This window comes from Zootoca vivipara, chromosome 2 (assembly GCF_965207765.1).
Source record: "Zootoca vivipara chromosome 2, rZooViv2.hap1.1, whole genome shotgun sequence".
NCBI lineage: Eukaryota > Metazoa > Chordata > Lepidosauria > Squamata > Lacertidae > Zootoca > Zootoca vivipara.
The window spans coordinates 116696021-116721897 of record NC_142584.1 but is presented as its reverse complement, the minus strand read 5'-3'; the positions used below and the strand labels follow the sequence as shown (position 1 = coordinate 116721897).

Sequence of the window (25877 nt, the reverse complement as noted above, 5' to 3'; positions counted from 1 at the left end):
GCAGAGAGTGGGTCTCAGAGCGTCGGAGGGAGAAGGACACCGCTAGAGTAAGAGGAGGAAAAAGGAGCTTCGTTTGGGGGGAGATGGGGGTCCTCCTCCGCTGGCCCCCCCTGATCCTGTGGGCGGCTGCCCACCTGCTGCTCCTGGACTGCGCAGGTAAGGACTGTGCTCTGGGGCGGGGGGGGGGGAATAAATGGCACTCAGCCCTCTTGATGAATTGCATTTCGTGGGCGCTGAAAGGGGCGGTCGGGGAGTTTCTGGTCCGAATTGGAGCCGGATCCCTTTCCAAACATCTGTTTCCCAGACTTGCATAGCTGCCAAGTTATCCCTTATTTTAAGGGATTTTCTCTTATGCTGAATAGGCTTCCTCGCGAGAAAAGGGAAAACTTGGCAGCAAGGGCGTACCCACCACGGGGCAAGTTAGGGCAGCTGCCCTACTCTAGAAGCCAGCTGCCCCCCCCTCAGGCAAGGCCAAGCACGGTGGGGAACCAGGGAGCGCGGCGCGGTGGGCGGGAACGCCGAACTCGCGCTCCGCTGGGCTGGGCTCTGCCTCCGCCCACCAGCCCTGCTTCTAGGGAGGGGCACAGTCCGGCGGAGCGCGAGTACGCCGTTCCCGCCCGCCGCGCTGCGCCCTCCCTCCAGCTCCCCGTCGTGCCCTCAGGCAAGGCCAAGCGAGACGGGGAACCAGAGAGCGCGGCGGGGCGGGCGGGAACGCCAAACTCACGCTCCGCTGGGCTGGGCTTGGCTCTGTCTCCGCCCACCAGCCCTGCTTCTAGGGAGGGGCACAGCCCAGCGGAGCGCGAGTTCGCCGTTCCCGCCCGTCGCGCCACGCTCTCCCTCCAGCTCCCCGTCACGCCCTCAGGCAAAGCCATGCATGGCGGGGAACCAGGGAGCGCGGCAGGGGGGCCTTCCTGCCCTGGTGAACTCCTGCCTTGCTGCCCCCTTTCCTGGCGCAGCGGCGGCTGCACTATTGCCGGCGCCTCCCCAGCTTTCCTCTCTGTGACAAAGGCGCCCGCCTTTGGCCAGGGTCTTTTCGATTGGGCCATCGCGAGGCAGCGGGAGGAGCTTGGCTCCGTCATCTGCCCGCATGCAAAACCGTGCAGGGGTCGGCAGTTGCTGAGAACAGGGTTGCAAGGAGAGAGGGGCGTCTGCGCGGTTCCAGATCTCTCTTTCTCTCTCTCTCTCAATCTCTCTCTCAATCTCCCAGCTGGAGGGAGGTCGTGCCACGGTGCGCTCTGTCGGGCTGTGCTCCGTCTCCGCCCATCAGCCCGGCGCCTCTGACTGCACTTTCCCCGCCCACTTTGTGGCCCCTCCCCTTCCGTGCCTTGGCCCCTCCCCTTGCCCCCCCTAGTTTTGATCCTGGGTACGCCCATGCTTGGCAGCTATGCAGACTTGTGTCTTCTTTTGTATGCTGTCCGGGGCAGGGGCCGCACCACTGCTTGGCTCGTAGCTCAAGCAAAGAACAAAACAAAACTTGAAGGTGTTGGCAGGATTAATGGTGGGGAGAGTGACTCGCATGTCCCGTCCCGTCCCGTCCCCCTGCAGCTTCGTGTTGACTCTGGTGTGTGTGTGTGTGTGTGTGTGTGTGTGTGAGAGAGAGAGAGTCCTCTTCTATTTTTTACCTTCCCTCTTCTAATCTAACCCTCAGCCCCTCTTAAAAATCCTCAGCCTGGGGGTGGGAGCTGGACGCTTGTAGAGCTGGCTTCATTGCGGGGGGGGGGGGAGTCTGAATAAGGGGTCCCCACCCGCAATTCCCAAAATTGTTTTGTTCAGGAATTCCCTTTCACAAGCACATTCATCATCAGGTTCTTCTGCTTTACAATTGTAACTCCCCCCACTCCCCCCCCAAAGCCCTTTCCAGTTGCCTGTCAAACATGTAGGTTTTGTAAATTATGCAGGGAGATTTTCTATGCCATTTTTGTACGGCCCCTTGTTGCCGAAGGGCACAAACAACTCCTAAGAAACAATGGGGTGGTCCCCACCCTACAGGCCAGTTCCCCTTGTATACCCCCTCCTTTTATATTTCCCCCCCTCACTGTGGCTGGGCAGGGGGGCTTTGGAAGGGCAAAGGATGGTAGAGACCACTGGTTCCTTCAAGTTCCTCCTCACATTGGGGGCTCAATTTTTAACAATCATTTTGGTTTTCCCCATATTCACTTTAAATCCTGCTATTTCCCCATAATTTTTTAAATTAAATTTCAATTTACCTACCGAATCTGCTGGGTCCTCCATTATTATTAAGATGTCGTCCGCAAAGGCCTTAAGTTTGATCTCACTCTTCCTGACTCTCAACCCTTTGATATTTTTGTCTTCTTTTATCTCCTTAATTAAACATTCTATTGATAGAATAAATAGGAGAGGGGACAATGGACATCCCTGCCTCGTACCTTTTTTAATCTCGAATTCCTCTGTGGCTTCGCCATTTATTAACAATTTAGCTGATTGCTCTTTATATATCGCATTGATTCCCCTTAAAAAATTTCCCTCAATCCCAATCTCTTCCATTGTTTTCTTCATAAATTTCCAAATCAGATTATCAAACGCTTTCTCAGCGTCGAGGAAAACAAAGGCTACCTTTTGGCTCGGGTGCCAGTCGAGGAACTCGATCGCGTCTAGGAGAATTCTCATATTATTGTGCATCTTACGCTTGGGCAGAAATCCTTGCTGATCTTTGCCCAATATCCTATTTAATACTTTCTTTAATCTATTTGCAAGGATCAGCGCAAAAATTTTGTAATCCGAATTTAAAAGGGATATAGGTCTAAAATTTCCCACCTCCTCCTTTTTATTATTTTCCTTTGGGATCAAAACAATGAAAGCTTCTTGCCAGGAGTTGGGAAAAACTCCCCTTTCCAAAATCTCATTAGCCAATTTTTGATATATTTCTAATATTTCATCTTTAAAAATTTTATAATGTTGATTTACTAAACCGTCTGTCCCGGGCGACTTTCCTTGTTTTAATTTATTTATTGCCTCTAATATTTCCTCTTTTAATATTGGGGTATTTAATTCTCTTCTCTCTTCATCTTTTATTTTGGTCAAATTCAATTTCCTAAAATACTTATTCAATTTCTCCTCACTTATATTCTCCTCTTTATATAGGTGTTTATAATAATTTAGAAAACACTTCTGAATATCCTCCCTTTTTGTCCAAATTTTCTCCCCCTCCCTGATACTTGTAATTAGGCTACTTTCCTGCTTTTTCCTCAATTGCCATGCTAACAAACGTCCGGCTTTCCCTCCTAATTCAAACTGTCTTTGTTTTGCCCATTTTATCTTTTTTTCAATTTCATTCCCTATCACCATTGACAGACTATTTTGTAAAATTTTGATCTGATTTACTATTTTTAAATCTTTTGGATTTTTTCCCAATTCCTTCTCCTTCTCTTCTATTTCCTTTTCTATTTTTTTAATTCTTTCCCTCCTCTCTCTATTAATTCTACTTTTTTGTTGAATATAAATGCCTCTCACGAAAGCTTTACTCGCCTCCCAGACTGTTGTTATGTTCGAGCCCTCTCTCATATTCACTTGAAAGAATTCCATCAATAACTTTTTCACCTTTGCGACGAACCCCTCATCATTTAATATCCCTTCATCCATTCGCCACCTACCTTTCCTGCCTTCTTTCTCTTTCAAATTTACCATTACCGGGTTATGATCACTTATTGATTTTGGTAAAATTTCGCTATTTGTCACTTTTAACATCAGATTTGCGGATAGCCACGCCATATCTAGTCTGGCTGCCGACTTATGGAGATCTGAGTAATGAGAGAACTTCTTTTCCTTAGGGTTTCTTATTCTCCAACCATCTTTTAATTCGTATTCCTCTATTAAATCTCTAAACTCTTTTGGTAGTTCTCCACTACTCTTTCTCTCTTTATTAGTTCTATCCATTTCTGCATTCCAGACCCCATTAAAATCTCCCGTTAAGATGATTTCCTCCCCTTCTATTACCTTACTCATCTGATCTCTTAACTTTCTAAAAAAGCCAGATTTACCTCCATTGGGTGCATAGATGTTAATTACTATCACATTACCTCCTGGTAAGTGTAGCCTTGTACCCACCATTCTTCCTTCTCCGTCCTGGAGGATCTTTTCTGTCTTAATGTTTTTCTTAACATAGGTGGCTACACCCCTCTTCTTTCTCTCATCCAACGATGTGTATACCTCGCCCAACCTTTTGTTTTCTAAAACTCTCTTATGTCTATTTGCTACATGTGTTTCTTGGAGGCAGATCACATCCCAGGCACCTTTCTTCAGGATGTGTTCTACCTTATTCCTCTTCAATTTATTATTCAGGCCATTCACATTCCACGAGACCACCTTAAGATTCATCACTTTATAATTTCACTTTAATAACTCAAACCAACCGATAAAGCTCACGCTTTACCCTGCACCTACAATGGAAAATAGATAGATTATACGGAGACTTATGTCAGATCTTGTATATTATTCTGACGGCTTCAAAGCCCGAAACCCCCCCCTTAATCGTTTATCAAGAAAAAAAAAAAAGGAAAAAAAACAGTTAATCTAATCAAAACAAAGAAAAATACATGCAGCCAATTCTTTCCCCCTCCCCCTTTTATTCTTCTACTTGACCTTCTTCAATGTCGCCCTCCTCCCCTCCTATCTCATTCTTAAGTCTTCTGCTGAATTTCTCCGCTTCATCAGCTGATTTTATCGTCTTCCTTCTTTCCTTATAAAAAAAAGTCACACCTTCTGGGTACTCCCAGGTGTACCAAATTCCTCTTCTCCTCAGGACATCTGTCAAGCTTTTATATTTTTGTCTTTTCAATCTAAACCTTTTCGGTATTTCTTTGTAGATGGCTATCACTCTCCCGTCAATTACAAGCTCCTCTTTCTTCTTCCTTTGTAAGATCTTATCCTTCAATAGAGGTGAATTCAGATGGAGCATGCAATCTCCTATCATCTTCTTCTTTTTGTCCATCTTTACTCTATAGATTTTATCCACGTCCATCCATAAGTCCTCTTCCTTTACCTTTAGCCACGCCGCCAATTCCTTCACCAATCTTTCTTCAATCTGTTCATTTTGGGCCTCTGGGACACCTCTCACTCGGAGAATCAGGGCCTTCTGCCTCATTTCAATTAATGCCAGCTGGTCCTCTAGTTCTTCACATCTTTTCCTCCAATCTCTTCTGTCATCCTCCTCTTTATTATGGAGTCTTCTCAGTTCTTTTGTCTCTTGCACCACTTTTTTAATAGCCTCCTCCTGTTTATTCACTTTCTGGTTTGTCTCTTTTATTGCTTTATCCAGCTCTTTGTTTTTGGTGCTTAGTTCTGTTATTTGTCCAGACATATCCGCAATCATTTTGGAGTTTTGTTCTATTTTAGACTCTACAGTCTCTATTTTGGACTCTACGGCATCTAGTTTGTCACTCAGAGATTTATTCATCTCCGTAATGAGTTCTTTAATGTCTAATAGGGCGTCATTATCTGGAGATGATGATTGTCTCCTAGCTTGATTTGCTGATGCCGATGTTGCTTGCGTTTTATTTTTATTCATATTGTCAGACTTAAGGATTACTATTTCATAGATGTCCCGTTTCTCTCTCACTGGGAGTTCCCCACTATTAGGCTGTTATCGCATTAATTCCTCTCTCCATGCAAAGAGTGAACCCCCCTTCTTGTCTTTAATTTCTTTTCTCCAACTGCTTGCCTTTTAAAATACAAGTTTAAAGACTCAGTTTCATTGGGGGGTAAATATTCCTCCCCGCCTCCAGATGTCGCTCTCTGCCACTAATCCTCACTCCTCAGTTCCTTCTTTACTATAGGGGTGAGCACTTCATCACTCAATTATCCATCATTACACTACTCACTTCCTTAAAGAAGGGGGAAGTCCATAGGCTGCATGAATCTGCTAAAATCCGTCCTCCATCTTTAATATTCTCTGCCCTCCTAGCTCCGTTCCAAAGTTCGTGAAGTAAAATAGGGATTCCTCCCTTCCTCCGCACACCAATCAGTCTTACATGTTGAGACCTGACCCCAAAGTTGCATTTGTCCTCCTATCCCTGCTATCACTGTGGGGTCTCCTTTCTCAAGTGGGAAACGAACCCGCTCTGTGGGTGGTAGCTCAGACCACAACATTGAAAGATTGCGAACATTGTAACATTGAAACATTTAAGCACTGATTATCAAAAGGGGATCCAGGAAGGACCCTGGAAATTACAGGTCAATTCACTTTACACCTGTCCCTGGGAAACTGGTGGAAAGTGCAGGAAACTCGCAACTGTTAGGAAAGCCTTTAACTTGGACCGATTTCAACTTCATGCTGTTGACAGCTGGCCTGTTGGAATTGCACAAATTATATATGCAGAAGGCAGAGAGCTCTTTTTGTGCAAGGTTTTCCCAGCACCAAAAGAGCTTTGAAGCTCTCTGCCTTGCATCATAGACTCTGGTAGGTTCTCATGAGATCTTGTGGGGCTGTCCTGAGTTTCCATGAGGTCTTGCCAAAGCCTCTCAGAGCCCAGGAAGCAAGACCCAGGTCAGACCTGTTCAGTGCATGGCTCCAGAAGGTCAGATTGTGGGGCGGCTCCAAGGGAGTGGCTTAACTAGGCCCGTTTCTGCATATATGAACCATCCCCAGAAGATAAGGAGAGCCTGCTTCAGGCCAGAGGCCAGCCTAGTCCAGCATCCTGTTCTCACAGTGGCCCCCCAGGTGAAAGCTCTTCTTTGGGTTCTTACATTAAGTCTGTGAAATAATATTTTATATAATGTGCTTGCCTTGCCCACAAAAGGTCCCTGGTTCAATCCCTGAGAAAGAGGCCCCATCCTGAGTCCCTGGGGAGCCACTGCCAGTCAGATAGGGCAGCTTCCTGTTCTCCCATCTATGGATGTTGTTGCTTTGTCTGGTCACCCCTCCATCCACTTTCCAGGCCTGAGCCTGCTTAGCTTCAGTTTGGTGCCTGCATCCTGAGCCTTCAGACCATGTTGTGGGAGCTTTCATCAGCTTAGCGCTTGCAAGTGAGGGGCAATTCCTGCCCCCTTGTCTAAAGGGGAGGGACTAGCCTCTCTCTCCCTTACATGGAGCCTCAACAGAGACATGCAGAGATTTAGACATGCTGCCTGGCAGAGCTTTTTCTCGCCCACTGCCCCATGGGCTATTGCTGTTACTTGTATTTATATCCTATCTTTCCCCCTTCCAACTCTGTGATTCTTAGGCTCCCTCTGCTCTTCCTTCTCTATGTTTAAGGGCAGGTCTGGATACTCACCCAACCCCTGTTGGACTTTGGATCTCCTAATTTAGGGTGCTTCCTTCATCTGCAGGACCCCTAACTCTCTTCCCCTTCTCTCTTCCTTTCCAGGCTCCACTTCGCACTCCCTGCGCTCCAAACTGCGGCCCTCCAGATACAACTCCCATGATCCCTAGCTAACAGGACCAGTGGTCGGGGAAGATGGGAATTGTAGTTCAAAACATCTGGAGGGCCGAAATTTGGGGATGCCTGCTTTACTCCCATCTATGGATGTGAGGAGTAGCAGAAGACCCACAGAAGGGTTAAGCTGTTTTGCAGTGTCGCCTGACCACTGGGATCATGTTACAGTTCCTACATAAGGGGATGTTTCCTTTGTTCTCAGTGTGTAAAATCAGTTTCGTTTTTTGCTCGGAAGGGAGAGTGCCATGCCGGCTACGTCTCCTGGTCAGTTGTTTATCTATCTGTAAATAAAGTGTTAGTTTAGTAGAAAGAAGCTGTTCTCCGTGTTTTATTGTGAGCTGCTTTCATCTAAGTTCACAAACGCTTCCAGCTATGCAAGAAGAGAGAAAGTACTTTGCTATTTCTTTGCCAGAGCTGCAGCTTCTGAGGAAGCGGGCTGGACTGTTGTGATGTTTGGGAAAGACCTAGTGAGCAATTAAACACTCATTAGGGGCATAAAACTTGACAATGGATGTTGCTTTGTCTGGTCTCCCCTCCATCCACTTACCAGGCCTGAGCCTGCTTAGCTTCAGTTTGGTGCCTGCATCCTGAGCCTTCATGCCATGTTGTGAGAGCTCTCATCATCTTTGTGTTTGCCAGTGGGGGGCAATTCCTGCCCCCTTAGCAAAAGGGGAGAGGCTGGCCTATTTCTTCCTCACACTGAGCCTCAGCAGAGACATGCAGAGATTTGTTGCTCCCTGGCAGAGCTTTTTCTCGCCCACTGCCCCATGGGCTATTGTTGTTACTTGTATTTATATCCTTCTTTTCCTCTTCCAACTCTATGATTCTTAGGCTCCTTCTGCTCCGCCTCCTCTATGATTAAAGGCAGGTCTCTGTAAGCTCCCACAAACCCTGTTGAACTTTGGATCTCCTAATTTAGGGCTGCTGCCTGTAATACAGCAGGATTAGGGTGCTTCCTTCATCTGCAGGACCTCTAACTCTGCCCCTTCTCTCTTCTTTTCCAGGCTCCACTTCTCACTCCCTGCGCTACTTTACCACAGCCGTGTCTGAGCCTGGCCAGGGGCTGCCCCAGTTCATTGCTGTGGGGTACGTGGATGATCAGCAATTCGTTCAGTACGACAGTGACACCAAGAGGATGCTGCCTCGCGTCCCCTGGATAAGGAAGGGGGAAAAGGAGGATCTTCAGTACTGGGACAGGAACACTCAGAACGCTCAGGGCTCTGAGCAGACCATCAGGGGGGTCTGCAGACTCTGTTGAATCGCTACAACCAGAGCAGAGGTGAGTGGAAGGCAAGTGTTATGTACTGAGCTGAATCCTAGAACAATAGGATTCAGAATCAGCGGGAGCTACCCAATCCAACTCCAGGTGGAAGTGAATCCTCAACCTGATTGGCCTGCTGGAGCAGCCAATCAGGCGGCTGGCAGAAGTGAATCTGCTACCTGATTGGCCTGTAGGAGCAGCCAATCAGGCTGCAGGCAGAAGTCAATCCACAATATAATTGGCCCACAGGTGTAGCCCTGAAGTAGCCAATCACGCAAGGCCCATTGTGTAAATAATGTATATAAGCAGATGGTTTGGGGAAAAGAGCCATTCGTCTTCTCTTCTCCTCCTTGATGACTATGAGCTGAATAAAGAGCATGAAATTCACTCTTGACTCCGAGTATATTTCACTGGCGACGAAGGTGGGATCCTGCTGAGCTGACCGCCACCACACACTGCACCGCAGCACCGCCACCTGCTGCACCGCTGCATCGCACCGTGCATCCAGGCTTCAGCTCCAGGACCCAAGGAACCCAGAATGGCAACCGACAGCAGCTTCTCGCCATTCAAACCAGCATCAGGAGACTGGGAAGGGTACACCGCCCGTTTCAACTTCCTCCTGCAAGCGAAAGAAGTCACCAACGATGCCATGAAGAGGGCAACATTCTTCAGCGTCTGTGGAGAGGAGACGTTTGAAATCGCCCGGGCTCTCCTTGCACCTAGAGATGTCGCTACCGTCTCTTACAAAACAATAATGGAACGGCTGAAGGAGCACTTCTCACCACAGCCCTCGGTGGTAGCTTGCCGAAATGCCTTCTACGCAAAGCGGCAAGCCCCGGGGGAAACCATAACTGGGTTTGTGACCTCCCTCCGCCAAGCTGCCCGGTTATGCAACTTCTCAGAATTGGAGAACATGCTTCGTGACCGCCTCGTCGGTGGCCTGAGGGACGAGATGTTGCAACGACGCCTCTACGCCAAAAAAGACCTCACGTTCCAGATTGCTCTGGAGGAAGCCCTGGCAACCGAAGCCGCCGAGAGGTCAACGCAAGAGGCACGACCGGCCCCGCCATCCCAACCGAGCGTCTACCACGAAGACCTCACCGACGAATCCGAATCTGACAGGGAGGAAGTACACCGAGTACAGCGGCGCACTCAAGCAGCACACACACCACAGCAGCCTCGACGAGAAGGAGGGAACTGTGCAAGCTGCGGGGAGAACCACGAGAGGAGGACCTGTCGTTTCCGCAACGCAGAGTGCAGGCAGTGCAGAAAATTGGGACACATCGCCCGGGTGTGTCGGGCTCGACTCACCCGTCGACAAGCATCAGATGACCGACCCAGGAGCCCCAGGTCACACGCCACCATGCACCAAGGCAACTCGACGGAGATCACGGACTACCAGGTATTCCAGTTGCCCCATCCCAGCACAGAGAAAATTTATATAGAGGTACAGATAGAGGGAGCCCCATGCCGCATGGAGCTGGACACGGGTTCAACTCTATCCATAATCTCGGCCCGAACATTAAGGGAACTGTGCCCTAATGGGGGTCCCAAACTAAGGCCGGCCCCATTCACCCTCCGGGACTTCCAGAAACGTAAGGTCCCTACTATGGGGGTGGGGACCTTCAGGGTGCAATATCGAGGGCGAAGGCAACAATTGGACTTGCTGGTAGTTAAGGGCCCCTACGTTAGCTTACTGGGACTGGCATGGTTTGGACCTCTGGGGCTAGCCGTTACCGGGGTGAACCGCACTAGCTTACAAGTGGACGTGGACGCCATATGCAAAGAGTTTCCAGGGGTTTTCGATGGGGCATTGGGACGATATACAGGACCCCCCATTGCCCTACAGCTAGACCCCGCTGTACGACCCATCAGGCACAAGGCCCGCCGGGTCCCGTTCGCCCTGAAACCCCGCATAGACGAGGAATTGGACCGGCTCGTGGAGCAAGGAGTGCTGGAGCCGGTGCCCAACGCCCCCTGGGAAACTCCAATTGTCACACCCGTCAAGCCTAACGGTTCGGTCCGCATCTGTGCAGACTACAAATGCACCATAAACAAGGCTCTCACGGCCCATGCATACCCAGTGCCAGTGGTCAGCCATGTCCTCGCCACCCTGGCTGGGTCAAAAATCTTTGGCAAACTGGACTTGGCCCAAGCGTATCAACAGTTGCCTGTGGACGAAGCCACAGCAGAGGCTCAGACGATTGTGACGCACAGAGGGGCATTCAGAGGCTGCAATTTGGCGTTAGCGTGGCACCAGGCATATTCCAGAATCTAATGGACTCTCTCCTTAAAGGGATTCCTGGCGTCACCCCCTTCTTCGATGATGTACTGATCGCCGGGCCCACACCAGAGGAATTTGAGGACCGCCTCCGCTCCGTCCTGCACCGTTTCCAGACGGCGGGCCTCAAGGTGAAGCGGGAAAAGTGTTTACTGGGAGTGCCGCAGGTGGACTTTCTGGGATTTAAGGTGGACGCAGAAGGGGTCCATCCAACCGGTGACAAGGTACGGGCCATTTGTGAGGCCCCAGCGCCCAAGAGCAAGCCCGAACTTCAGTCATTCTTGGGACTATTGAACTTTTACCATGCCTTCCTTCCCCATAAGGCAGCGGTAGCGGAGCCCCTACACAGACTCCTAGATAAAAGGGCCCCTTGGGTGTGGGGCCAGCGACAAAGGGCCGCATTCCAGGCAGTCAAGGACTTGCTCGTCTCGAACTCGGTCTTAGCACACTTCGACGAGAGGCTGCCAGTGGTGCTGGCATGCGACGCCTCTCCCTATGGCATCGGCGCTGTCCTGGGACACCAACTCCCGGATGGAAGAGAGGTGCCGGTGGCATACTTCTCCCAGACGCTTGCTGCAGCCGAACGAAACTACTCACAGATTGACAAGGAGGGTCTGGCAATCGTGAAGGGCGTAAAAAAATTCCATGATTTCTTGTACGGGAGGCCCTTTACCATAGTGACTGACCACAAGCCGTTGCTTGGCCTGTTTGCCCCTGAGAAGCAGACCCCCCAAGTGTTGTCTCCACGTGTCCTCAGGTGGTCAATTTTCCTTGCCGGCTACCAGTATGCACTAATCCACCGCCCTGGGAAGGCGATGGGCCACGCAGACGCCCTCAGCAGGCTACCACTACCAGAAACAGGCCCCGACCCAGCGCCTGCGCAAGAGGTTATGACCCTGGAGCTGCTTCCCGACCGACCCATTCAGGCACAAGAAGTTGCGCACCATTCCACAAAAGATAGGGTCATCTCCCGGGTCCTGGACTGGGTGTGGCGAGGATGGCCCAGCAGCAGCCCCGGGCCAGAATTCGCTGGCTACACAAACCGCAAACATGAACTGTCGGCCCACAAGGGGTGCCTGTTATGGGGAAGCAGGGTTGTTGTTCCCCAGCCCCTCCGCAAAAGGGTCCTCACAGCCCTACACGAGACACACCCAGGGGTAGTGAGGATGAAGGCCCTTGCCAGGAGTTATGTGTGGTGGCCGGGGATTGACAGAGAGATAGAGGCCTGGGTCCAACACTGCCAGACCTGCCAAGAATCCCGCCCGGATCCCCCAAGGGCCCCAGTCCAGCCCTGGGAGTCCGCCTGACATCCATGGTCACGCTTGCACGTGGACTTCGCTGGCCCCTTCCAGGGAAAAACATTCTTCATAGTGGTGGATTCCTACACCAAATGGCTGGAGGTCGCACTGGTACCATCCACTGCTACGGCGGCAGCCATCCGGGTACTACGTAAGCTGTTTGCGACCCACGGGCTCCCTGACACCCTCGTCTCGGACAATGGAACCGCATTCACGTCAGAGGAGTTCCAGACCTTCACAGCGCAGAACGCCATCCGCCACATCCGCTCAGCACCATTCCACCCTGCCACCAATGGCCAAGCGGAGCGCATGGTGCGGACCACCAAGGACAGCCTCCGCCGCATGACACAAGGGGACTGGGAATACCGCCTTGCCGCATTTCTTCTAGCACAGCACAGCACCCCAAGCACAACGACGGGCCGGAGCCCAGCTGAATTACTAATGGGCCGGCGCCTTGCAACTAGACTGGACCGACTTCACCCCGACAGAGCTCAGGATGAGGTAGTGGTGGGGAAAGGCAGGAACCCCCGGACATTTGTGGCCCAGGACCCAGTGTATGCAAAGAATTTTGGGGCAGGCCCAGCATGGGTACCCGCCACAGTCACCAAGGTGACCGGTCCCGTGTCGTACGAGGTACTAACGGAAGGGGGGCAATGTTGGCGCCGCCACTGCGACCAGCTACGGCGACGATTCCCAGGAGGAACCCGGGAGGAGAGCGGGACAGAGGGGACCCAAGGGGACAGCAGGGCAGTGAGGCCTGTAGAGCGAGAGGGGTGGGCAGGGGAAGCAGAAGCAGTAGGCACAGAGGGGCGCCCCGAGGCTGGAAGGACACCGGAACCAGAGCTACAACCTAGTGGTTCAGTGGCGCCAGACCAGACAGCCCTGGCACAGCCAGCAGCCTCGGAACACGAGCCAGAACCAGAACCCCTGACCAAGGAACACCCCAGGCCACAACGCACACGGAGGCGGCCAGCAGACCTTGGGGACTACGAATGCAACTTCCCGGGCAGGACTGGAACTTAGAGGGGAGGGGTGTTATGTACTGAGCTGAATCCTAGAACAATAGGATTCAGAATCAGCGGGAGCTACCCAATCCAACTCCAGGTGGAAGTGAATCCTCAACCTGATTGGCCTGCTGGAGCAGCCAATCAGGCGGCTGGCAGAAGTGAATCTGCTACCTGATTGGCCTGTAGGAGCAGCCAATCAGGCTGCAGGCAGAAGTCAATCCACAATATAATTGGCCCACAGGTGTAGCCCTGAAGTAGCCAATCACGCAAGGCCCATTGTGTAAATAATGTATATAAGCAGATGGTTTGGGGAAAAGAGCCATTCGTCTTCTCTTCTCCTCCTTGATGACTATGAGCTGAATAAAGAGCATGAAATTCACTCTTGACTCAGAGTATATTTCAGCAAGAGAGGCACAGAGTCATGCTGCCCCCCCCAATATCCTTCCCTCCAGGGGCCAGGATTGCAGGGAGGGGGCTTCAGGGAGACAAGGAAATGGAGAATGGGGGTCTCCACCCAGGGCAGAAACTTCTTCCCCTTCCCTTCTGATCAGTTCTTAACTGTAGGAATGGAGGAGGGCAGAGGGAAGATCCCATTCAAGGTCTCAATGGGAGCTGGGATGGTGTGGGGTGGAGGGGACAGAGAATGAGACTTGGGGGGGGGGGAGACCCTCCGGAATGACACTTTCTGGACCTGCACATCCTACCAAGGAAATGTCTCCATTGCCTGCCCTTCTTTCCATGCTAGGCCGCCTGAGCTGGAAACATGTGTAGTTCATTTTCCTCTGGGAGGGAAAGAGAAGGGTGGGAATCCTGAGGCTGAGACAAGCAAGCCTTGAGTTCGGGTCCTGCTTAAGGAGAAGCCAGCTGCCCAGACAGAGGTTCTGATTGGCTGACCCTTCTGACCATCCCCAAGCCCCTCCCTCTGCCTTGCACAGTGTTAAAAGAGAAGCCTTTTTAAGGAACACAAATGGACTGGGTTTTGGGGATCAGAGTGGCAAATACATGGTTAAAAGAATAGGCATGGTAGGCATCTGAAGTGGAGGGGGAGACAAGAGCCCCCAAGGTCTTCTTGCAGCCTGAGACAGGGAGTCCCTACACTGGCAATTATAAGCCTGGTACTGCCATGTTTGACTGTCCTGTGTCCAAAAGGAGCATTAGGCCAGACCTGGACCAGAGCCCATTAATATCAGAAATAATCTGTTGCCTAAGTATTTTGGGTTGTGTTATTTCGGGAGTTTCACTCTCTCTGATTTTTGTTGGAAAACGTATGGCCAGTTACCTGGGAGAGAATGAGCCCCACTGAACTCCATGGGGCTTGTTTCTGAGTAAACCTGCATACGATCCCACATCTCCAGCTTTTATTATACATTTATTATTGGGACGCAGGTGGCGCTGTGGGCTAAACCACAGAGCCTAGGGCTTGCCGACCCAAAGGTCGGCGGTTCGAATCCCTGTGACGGGGTGAGCTTCCATGCTCGGTCCCAGCCCCTGCCAACCTAGCAGTTCGAAAGCACGTCAGATGCAAGTAGATAAATAGGTAACGCTACAGCGGGAAGGTAAACGGCATTTCCGTGTGCTGCTCTGGTTTGGCAGAAGCGGCTTTGTCATGCTGGCCACATGACCTGGAAGCTGTACTCCGGCTTCCTCGACCAATAACACAAGATGAGCACTGCAACCCCAGAGTCGATCACAACTGGACCTAATGGTCAGGGGTCCTTTTACCTTTACCTTACTTACTTTATTGTCTAGCTGTCTACACTTAGGGACCCTTTAGAAAGGTCTTTCACCCCCTTGGTCCAGTTATGGTGATTTCTGCCCCACTCCTGCCCCATCCAGCCTTGCAATCATTTAAAGTCAGTAGAAGCTGGTAGACCTTTGGAGAAGGCCTCTTAGCACACATTTTTGTTTTTTAAATGTCCTTCTGAAATGAGTCAAAAGATGTTAGGGTCATTCCACGTCAGTTGAATGCGGTCATGTCACCCACTGTCTCAGATTTTGATAAAACTTGGTGTATACCCTTCCCCTATGGTTGAAAGAAACCCCCTTAATTTTTTTCCTCCATCTCAAACGGTTTTAATTTTATAGCATTTCAAAGTTTTGTGAAATCTGCGTTTCTGTCCCTCTTGAGATCCTCAGCCTTGTGTATATTTTAATTTTATTCTCCATAACCAAAGATCAGATCTCTTTGAAATTTTACACAGAGCTCAATAACATGATGAGGATTTCAGGGGGGAAATACACCAGAACTCAAAAGATTTTATAAATACCTAAAAAATTATAAATGTAGTTTATTTGGTGCAAAAACTAGGTTTAGAAAACCTAAATTTTCAGCGTGTGGGAATGATGGAATCAAAAGTTTTTGATGGTAAAAATTATTGCAAAGACATGCTATTTCTCAACAAAGAATGAAATTTATGGGTTTTTTTTGTCTTGTAACAAAATTTTACGTTTTTTGAACATCGTAGGGGGAAAAATGGCTACTGGGTACAACTTTCCTACAATCCATAGTTATGATAGAAAAAATTAATGAAACAAAGTTGTTCATCTTAAAATTTAAATTAATATTGGTTATTATACGTTTGTATACCCCCGAAAGTGCAGACTTGTTTTTAGTTTTGGGGTATTTAAAATTGTGAAAATTGAAGACTGGAGTAAATTTACGCAATATTTAAAGTATCATTGTAATCAGTTAACAACACTAGCAGGATTGTAAAAAGTCTTGTAATGTTTACAATTAGTATCTTTTTACCTTTATTTAAAGATTGAGATAATTTAAAAAGAAAATGTAGATTCAAAAAATGTATAAATGCATAATGTAAATGCAAAATGTATAAATATGAGGAATTTTGAAAGCGGGATGGAGGGAAGACGCTAAGCTCAAATGAGCAAAAAATTAATAGAAGGAATAATTTGATTGTATTTGAATATATAAAATGAAAATACAATAAAATATTTTTTAAAAAATTAAAATTATGAAAATTGGCTATATCTTGAAATCAATAAAAAAATCAGTCAGAAACTTTAAATGCTGACAAGTAAGGTAATAAGACCAAGCAAGAAAAAGAATGCAGTAAAAGAATTTACAATTACGCTTTATATTCAATTATGCAACATTACATGATCCCCAGTGTGAGGGACAAGGGATATCGCGAAGTCCCTCCCATCCACTACATACCGGGGGAGCAGAATGTCAGGGCGGATGCCCTCTCCCGCAAACCAGAGTACATGGAGGAGGAGTTGCAACCAGCACCCCGACACGTGTTTCCCCCGTCCGCATGGTCCTGTGGAGCAGCGGTGGTGAGCGAGGCAGAACTCACAGCACTGACGGCAGCAGATGAGTTTGCCACCCGCATCTTCAGAGAGCTGCGAGGGGGGAGGGAGCAGGCAAAAGACTTTGAGGAAAGGAGGGGGCTGCTTTTTTACAGGGGAGCACTGTACCTGCCCACCAACCAGCTCAGAGGTAAGGTCCTCAAGCAGATGCACGACAACCCAACGGCGGGTCATTTTGGAAGGGACAAAACCACTCACCTAGTCATGAGACACTTCTGGTGGCCAGGGGTGCGGGAGGATGTTCGGGACTATGTAAGGGGCTGTGACACCTGCCAGCGAGCAAAGGTGGTCAGAGCAGCACCAGCAGGATTGCTGGAGCCATTAGCCACACCGCACAGGCCGTGGGAAGTAGTGTCCATGGACTTCATTACAGACCTGCCTTCTTCCAGGGGCAAGACCGCAGTGTTGGTGGTGGTGGACCTCATGTCCAAAATGTGCCATTTTATACCGTGTGCCAGGGCGGTCTCGGCAGAAGAGACAGCCAAACTGTTCGTTGACCACGTCTTCAGACTGCATGGATTACCCTTAAGGGTTATTTCGGATCGAGGCCGCCAATTTGTTTCCAGGTTCTGGCGGCGGCTCATGAACCTCCTGCAGGTGGAGGTCAGCTTGTCGACGGCTCGGCACCCGCAGACCAATGGACAGGCGGAGAGGGTCAACGCCATTTTGCAGCAGTACCTGAGATGCTACGTCAGCCAGAGGCAAACGGACTGGGTGGATCGCCTGCCACTGGCAGAATTTGCCTACAACAATGCAGTGCACGTCTCCACAGGGGTGTCGCCCTTTAAGGCCAACTACGGGCACAACCTCAGATCTTTCCCAGAGAGGGAGAGGGAGGAGGAGGAGGAGGGCCCACAAGCAGAGGATTGGGCGGAGGAACTGGAGACGGTGCACCAGCAGCTCAGAGAGCACTTGGAGAGGGCCAAGGAAGCGTACAAGAAGGGGGCTGATCGCCACAGGCGACAGGGGGAGGAAATCAGGGTGGGGGACAAGGTTTGGTTGTCCTCGGAGGGCCTTCCCACCAGAGGGCGGTGCAAGAAGTTAGCACCCAGAAGGTTGGGCCCCTTCACGGTCACACAACAGGTCAACCTGGTAGCCTTCAGGCTGGAACTGCCGGAAGACATGAGGGTGCACCCAGTATTTCATAGATCGCTGCTGTCACCGTACAGGGAAAGCAGCAGGCTCCAAGGCAGCGAACAGACCCCCAAGGGAGGGGGGGAGAGGGGAGGCAGGGAGCGACTCAATGAAGCCACGGCCATCCTGGATTCACGTAGAGGGGAAGGAGGCCTGGAGTACCTCATGGCGTGGGAGGATGCCCCGCCTTCCCAGAATGAATGGGTACCAGCCAGGAGGAATTCTTAGGAGGAATTCTTGCAGGAGGAATTCTTAGTGGAAGAATTCCACGCCCTCTTCCCCCACAGGCCCAAGCCTTGGCACATGGAAAGGGAGGGAGAGGGGGAGGGGGAGGAGGTCGCAGAGAGCAGTTCACCATGGAGGTGGGCAGCAGAGTTTGAGGACCCGGAGGAAGAGGTATGGGCGTCTCCGAGGTCCACCATGTCAGAGGAAGAGGAGGACTGGCAGCATATTTTTACTCCCACCAGCTCTGATGCCACGGAATTTTTGGGCTTTCAGTCTTCTCAGGCGGAAGGAGGGAGCTCGCTGGATTGGGGGGAGGCGTTCACACCCACGGGCTCGGACAGCACGGAGTTTTTAGGCTTTCAGTCGTCCCCGGCACCCTTGGGGCCCCTCGGGAGGGGAGAAGGAGGGCTTGGGAGGGGGGTGGATGTGAGGGTCAAGGGATATCACGAAGTCCCTCCCATCTTGAGGTCCAGCCCATCCCCGAGCACGGGGGAAAGCAGGGAGAGTTCCGACTCAAGTGGGGAAGCAGGAAGTGGTGTCCGACGCTCAGGCAAGGTAGCGGAGCCATCGTCCCAGGTGGGACAGGAAGGGGGAAGCAAGGGGGGTAGACCGATCCCCCCAACTCCGGAATTGCGCAGGAAGCGTAGGGGGAAGAGGCTGGGTCTCCCCAAGTTGTTATGTTGGAGAAAGACGCGCCAAACGCCATTCGGAGGTTCTGACTCAAGCGGATAAGATGTGTCTCTGTAAATAGCACTGCCTTTAGCACTGTAAATACGCAGCACCAATAAAAAGATAAAATGCAGAGCTGTGTGGAGTCGTTACTCTGAAGTAGCCCACCCAGGCCACTGTGACACCCAGTTTGTTTTTCAGAATATTATTGCATTAAAAAACATGTCTATCTTTAGGGGGGGGAGAGACTGATGTTTGGGTGTCATCTTGAAATAATGGTTGCATAAAGGTAAAGGTAAAGGGACCCCTGACCATTAGGTCCAGTCGTGACCGACTCTGGGGTTGCGCGCTCATCTCGCAATATTGGCCGAGGGAGCCGGCGTATAGCTTCCAGGTCATGTGGCCAGCATGACAAAGCCGCTTCTGGCAAACCTGAGCAGCACATGGAAACGCCGTTTACCTTCCCGCTGTAGCGGTTCCTATTTATCTACTTGCATTTTGACGTGCTTTCGAACTGCTAGGTTGGCAGGAGCTGGGACCAAGCAACGGGAGCTCACCCCGTCACAGGGATTCGAACCGCCGACCTTCTGATCAGCAAGCCCTAGGCTCAGTGGTTTAACCACAGCGCCACCCATGGAGACTTTTTAACATTTATGTTAAATATATTGTGGCGTAATTCAATATGAGGGGAAAGACAGACAGACTGTGGAAATCGCAAGGGATGCTCCTCTTGGACAGGAAGGGAAACCCACCCACCCCTCCCCCGCCTTCAGGGAGTTGGGAGAATCCACTAGGAATTGGGGGGGGGAGAAAGTGTGAGGCATGAGAGAGAGGAGGGCAATGAAAGGGGGACTTTAGAGGGTCAGGATTGTAGTGTTTGCCTCAGTGAACTTGTTCTGCGGATGAGCCTTCAAAAAGATAAAATGCCGGTTGATTGTTCTCACCTCTGACTGCTGCCTCTTCCCTCAGTCTGAGGCCAATAAATCCTTTTTCCTGGGCTCTTTTGCTGATGGGGGGAGGGGCTGCTCTAACCCCCCTTGACCTCCTGGGCCTCTTTTGGTCCTTCCAGGGATCCACACCTATCAGTGGATGTTTGGCTGTCAGCTGAGTTCAGACGGGCGCAAAGGAGGGCATTTCCAGGACAGCTATGATGGGAGGGACTTCATCGCCTTCGACAAGGAAACCCTCACCTGGACGGCAGCTGAGAAGGAGGCCCAAGTGACCAAGAGGAATTGGGATGCTGACTCGCCCTGGAACCAATACATGAAAGCCTACCTGGAGGAGGAGTGCATAGAGTGGCTGCAGAGATACCTGGACTATGGGAAGGAGACTCTGCTGAGGACAGGTGAGGGGTGGGGGCAGGGGGGTGGGGGTGGGCTCAGTGGGGCATTTTCCCTACCAGCTCCCCTCCCCCCCTTAACAGTCTTCCTTTCTGGACCAAACAACAAACACTTTTCTTGGTGGTGGTGGCAGAAAGATGTTTGGGGCTCTGGTAGGAGAACGGGGGGTCATTTTAGACTATGATTGGGGGGGGGGGAGATGTTTAAAATCAGCCCCACGTGTCCCTTTGGCTAGAGTAAGGGATGGCAAAAGACAAATTGGGGGGGGAGCACAATGAAACAGTAGAGAAGTGGTCAGCAAAGCAAAATGCATTTTAAATTAAGTAAAAACAGAAAATTGAAATGGACAGGCTTTTTGGCTTTTACAATATTTTTTGCCAATATTTTTAATAAAGCTGTAGGTGCACAAGTTAAATGTGCATAAGTTGCTGGCTTATTGGGCCTCCTCTTCTGCCATTTCCACTCCAGGGGAGGCTGCTGTGGAGAAGGGAGATGGGCCCTTTCAAACCTCAGGGGACCCTTTCAGGGCAGGTGGGAGAACTAGAAAGGAGCTCTGTCTTTTCCAGGGCTGTTGGCTTTTCTCATTATCTATGGAGCTGGAAAGTTCCAGAGAACAAGAGAGCAGCGAGTCCAGCATTTCTTCCCCCTCTAGAGAGGAACTAGGATCAGCTCACAGGGACAATCTTGGAACCACAAGTAGTGTTAGAGCTTTTCAAGAGGATACATGAATTTAATTTGTACGCAGTCCTCCCTCCCAAAGGAGTCTGCTTTGGAAAAGAAAGGATAAAACATCTAAAAACAGTTCCACCATAGACACTGACTGGGGAAGATGCCAAGGGAGGTTGAGGAATTCCATTTATTTGCAGTTCTTTTTAATTTTTGCAGATGTGAGGAGATTCTGACACTGGGAGGCAGGCCTAGGTTGCCCCTTGGGTTTCTGCTCTTAAAGAATACAGGATTCCTTCAGGTCAGGCTCCCGTTGTGGATGTCTATCTGTAAACCCCAATGTGGCCCTCTTTGCAGAGGCTCCGGTGGTGAAGGTGACCAGGAAGGCAGACTATGACAGCCTGGAGACCCTTGTTTGCCAAGTCCACGGCTTCTACCCCAAGGAGATTGATGCCAACTGGGTGAAGGACGGGGAGGTCTGGCAGGAGGGCACCTCCCGAGGATTGGTCGCCCCCAACTCAGACGGGACCTACTATGTCTTGCTCAGTGTCAAGATTGACCCCGAGGAGAGGGACCGCTTCCGGTGCCACGTGGAGCATGACAGCCTGGAGAAACCTCTGGACATAGCCTGGGAGAAGCCAGGTGAGAGACAGACAGATAGACAGACAGACAGACAGACAGGAGGGGAAGGGGTGGGCTCTGGGAGGGGGATTCTCACCCAACTCCTCCCTTCAGCAGCAGCACAGCTCAGATGGGGAACCCCCAGTTGGATCCTGTTTATGTCTTTGGAGGTAGTAATTGGAATCTGGAGATTTCGACAGAGATGCAGCCTTTTCGGGCAAGTGTCCCATAGACGTCAAACTTAAATTGGATGTCGTAGGTAAAAACTGGCCGTCACTTTTTGACTTTAAGCCCAAGTAGTGTGATGTCACAGATTGTTGGCAGATATTTTACTTCTTCAGAATCAAACTTGCAGTCACTGCGACTGAAAAAGGGGCAATGAACTTAAGAGGGAGCCCCAGACTGACTGTACTTTACAGTGGAAAAGATTCTCACTCGCTCTTCCTCACAATCACGCCCAGCTAGAAAAACTGATATTCATCCCCACTCAGCCCAAATACCCACACACCACTGGGAAGAGCAAGGAGGGTTTTTTTAATAATGCTTGTCTCACACACACCACCGGGAAAGCTACTTCTGCAGGAAGCCAAGCAGAATATCTAGCAGCAAAACTCCCTCTTCCCCAGCAGGAGCCCATGCACGGACGCACATCCACACCAACACCTCAGAGACTCCTTCTCACAGGCAGGCAAGTGAGGATTATGGATTTGGCCTTGAGCCAAAGACACAGGAAGGCGAGAGGGGACCAGGGCTCTTGTCTCACCAGCACTACGAACTTCAATTCCAGAGATTACACAAAAGAAAAAAACATGGACATTTCGCCTCATTTTTTAAAAAATTCTGGACAGGAATTTTAAGTCTTTTAAAAAAAAAGGTGTGTCCAGGAAAACCCGGACGTATGGCAACCCTACACAAGATGCTTTTTCCTAAGGGTCTGTGCCTTCCTGAAGGCCTATAATGCTGGGCTCTTGGGGGATCTCAGAGGGGAGGGAATCCCTTCCTATCAGGGTCATGACACAGAAGGCTGAAGCGCATGAGGAGGAGGAGACCTGCTTTTAAGTCTTGAGTCTGTGATGAAATAGATGTGCCTTTTAACTGTCTTCCCTAAATAAATTGGTTATTTTGAAGACCTCTGTCACAGGGGTGCTAGTGGCTACTCTAGAGTAACGACTCCTCCACGTTGTCTTTTCATGGTTTTATTCAGTGCTGATTATTTACAGTGCACAACAGCTCTATGTACATGTTGTCGGTCAGGGGTCAGAACCTCCGAATGGAGGTTCCCGCGTTTTCTTCCAGCAAAGTAGCCTAGGAATATTGAATCTCCGCCCCGCCTCCTCCTGCGCAATTCCGGAGTCGGCGGGATCGGCCTTCTTCCCTGGCCTCCCACTTCCCTTCCCGCACTGGGCATGGGCTCCGCTACCTTGCCGGAGCCTCGGTCACCACTTCCTCCATCACTGCTTGATGTCTCTCCCTCCCCACTCGCACTGGCGCTGGTCGATGGGCTGGTACTTAAGATGGGAGGGACCTGCCTGTACCTTCTGTCCCTCACAACCTCTAATGCTGGACTCTGGTGGAAATGAACTCTCTTGTATCAGGGCCACTACAGAGAGGACCTTGGCCTGTTAGGAGACAGAAAGAGTGTCTGCTTGAGGCCTTGGGGAGCTGCTGCCGCCAGTCTGAATAAAATGTCTCTTGTCCCCTTTTAGTCAACTTGGGGCTCATTGTGGGAGCCATTTTGGGTGTCATGGCTGCCATCTTGCTGGTCTCTGGGATCATCTTCTTCATCATCTGCAGTAAGTAAACCCTGGATGTGTTTGCTGCCTCTCCTGTGTCCTTCTGTTTTAGCCTCCGACTGGGAATGTGCTGGTGGAGCCTTCCTGGCAACTGCCCCTTGTATCCCTACAGAGACCCTTCTCCATAAAAGCACCCTTTGAGCATGGGCCAAAAGTCATGGTAGTCATTGCTTTGCACTCACTGTGTGCTCAGGAAATTCACCAGGGAGCCTTCCTTACATATCTTTAGGCGCCAGGTGAAAATGTTTCTCTCTGACCTGGCCTTTGGCCTTTTAAATGTGAGTTAACTGGTTTGTTTTTGTTTTATTATGTATTTTGTGCTCTCATTTTGTGTTTTTATTTGGAGAATCACTGAAATAATAATCTGAAAAGGAATGAGTGAAGGGACTGGATAATGTTTCCTTCCAGCCTCTTGGAATTTATCCACTGCCTCATTTCCCTGTGTTGGTTTTTTTATTTAATTTTCTAATTCTTTCCTACTTCTTTGTAACATGAGTTCGTTGAAAAGCTCCCCCTCTGGGCTCACCTTCCTTGGAGGTGTTTGGAAGAGACAAGAGGAGCATCTGCAGGGAAGGTTTCAGCATCTGAGAGCCCAATTCTCGAAATGGGTTTGGGTGGCCTCTGGAGGTCCCTTCCAGCTCTGACCTTCTGCTTTTGTCTTCACAGGGAAACGGAGCGAGAAATTGGCCTACAAAGCAGCCTCAAGTGAGTGACTCCTCCCCTCTCTGTGTCTGACATATTTTCCCCAATATGGAGCAGTAACAGGTTACAAAGAGACAAAAATAAACATTGTGGTGGCTTAGTCCTTAAGTACAAGACCCTGGTGGAAAGCTTAAGCCTGGCTGCTCAGCCTGTCTGTGGACAGCAAGGGGTCCCTCATGGCCAGGAAAAGGCTGCAGAGCAACTGTTGGGCTTAGGGATGGGCTTCAACCAGCAGCAGGAGGAAGAGCCGAGGGTGCAGGGAGAGAGGGATCTCTGGTTGTTTACTAGATCCTGAAGCTAAAGATTTGGTTGGTTGGCTGAAGTCTGTGGATGTCAGGAACCCCCTCCCCCGCCTGAATTGGCACCACTGCTCCCCCCTCTGCCTTCTGCCCCCTTCCTGCCCAGATCACACCCACCCCAGCTCTAGTCCCCCACTGCCTCCATGCCAGGCTGTGCCCATCTCTCTTTGCCCTCCAGCATCTGCTTCTCCTTCCAATGCTGTCCTTCAGCCCCCTTGCCTCTGGGCTGCCTGTCCCTCAACATCCCCAGATTGAGACTCATTTGGGATGGGGTTGGAAGGAGGGAGGAGAAGGGCTGGGGAGATGGGATCTCCCTCCTTGGAATCCTGACTCCTGTGTTTCCTCCCTTTTACAGCAAGCGACCAGGGGTCCGACAGCTCCGCCAGGGGTAAGTGGGGGTGCAGGTGGGGGCAAAGTAGGGCTCTTGCAGAAGACTCTGCGGGTAACATCCTCGAATGGGGAAAAGCTTCTCCTGTTACCCACTTTGGGGTTTCAACGTGTGACATAATCTGGAGTGTCCATTGAGCTGAAAAAAGCTCCTGTGACACATTCTGTCTGTCCATCCGAGCTCCACAGAGGATGCCCTCTGTAACGAAACCCAAGGACTTTGCCACCAACTAATATGCGACAAACCCAGTCCCGGTGTTGTCACTAAACTTTCGGGGATCCTTCTTAATATGTGACGAAATGTCCTCCCTCTCTATTACTAAAAATGTGACACAGGAATCCAGGGGTGAAACCACCACCCCCCACTTCTCCTGCCGCCTTAAAATAAACCCCTGTTACTTGGGTTCCTTAGTAAAGAGAGTCTTCCAGCTTACGTGGCCTGGTATCTTGATAAACTCTAGGCTGTTTGACAGACTAACCTCTTGCCTACAGTAAAGGGTCTCAGTCAGATTGATTCCCCACTGCAAAAGTTTGCCCTTTCCACTCTGGCAACTTTGTAGCACCCCAGGTTAGCCTCCTAAGCCTCCTCCGTGTAACTCTAAGACACAAACCGTTGCCTCAATTCCCGAGGTAAGTTTTGTCCTCTATTGAGCCACCACTTCTGTGAGTTTAGATACCCAGCTGGAATAACTAAGCACATCCGCTAACATTTAAGAAAGCTTTATTTAGACTAGATGACTTTTTAAAAGCGTAATGGTTTCATGTGTACCCGTTCTTAGATCATATTCTTAGTTTCAATTAACAGTGGCTAGATAATATAATTCAATTAAACTCCTCAGAACACTTTAAGATCTCCTACGCCTACCCACACTCTCCCTCGCTCCCACAACCCTCTCCCCCGAATTAACTGACTCCCATTCCTTTTAAACTCCTGGCAGTCCCGCCCCTCAGGAATGGAATGCGTCATTTATCCAGGAGGTTGGGGTTTAACTCTCTGCACCCTGGAGTTCTTTTGCCCACCAGGTCAATCCGTCACATTTTCTCCCCTCCCCCGAAAACCCTTGCGCAGGCATACTCAAAAATATCAGAGTAATGCCGAAGCAGGGAGATAGAGTCGGGAATTCCCTGGCTTACCTTCCCCCCAGGTGCGCTGTTTACACAAACCTGTGTTGCAACTCTCAATTCCCCTGCTAAACTTACACCTATACCTGCAGTTAAACTAGACTTCAGATATACACACTTACATATGCAATATACATTTTAAGGACCTAACAGAAGCAGAAGACATCAAGAAGAGGTGGCAAGAATACACAGAGGAATTATACCAGAAAGATATGGAGGTCTCGTACACCCCAGGTAGTGTGGTTGCTGACCTTGAGCCAGACATCTTGGAGAGTGAAGTCAAATGGGCCTTAGAAAGCACTGCTAATAACAAAGCCAGTGGAAGTGATGATATTCCAGCTGAACTATTTA

General features: G+C 50.1%; 1 protein-coding gene across 1 annotated transcript; it reads left to right on the top strand.

Moving 5' to 3' along the window:
- Positions 1–24638, top strand: LOC148687156 (major histocompatibility complex class I-related protein 1-like). Its single transcript, XM_088662521.1, is given in 9 exon segments — positions 1–156; positions 8396–8620; positions 8623–8670; positions 19666–19941; positions 20960–21253; positions 22930–23016; positions 23683–23721; positions 24373–24405; positions 24586–24638. Coding segments are annotated over 9 exon segments (1128 nt in total). The 5' UTR covers positions 1–83.
- Positions 24639–25877: the final 1239 nt, after the last annotated feature.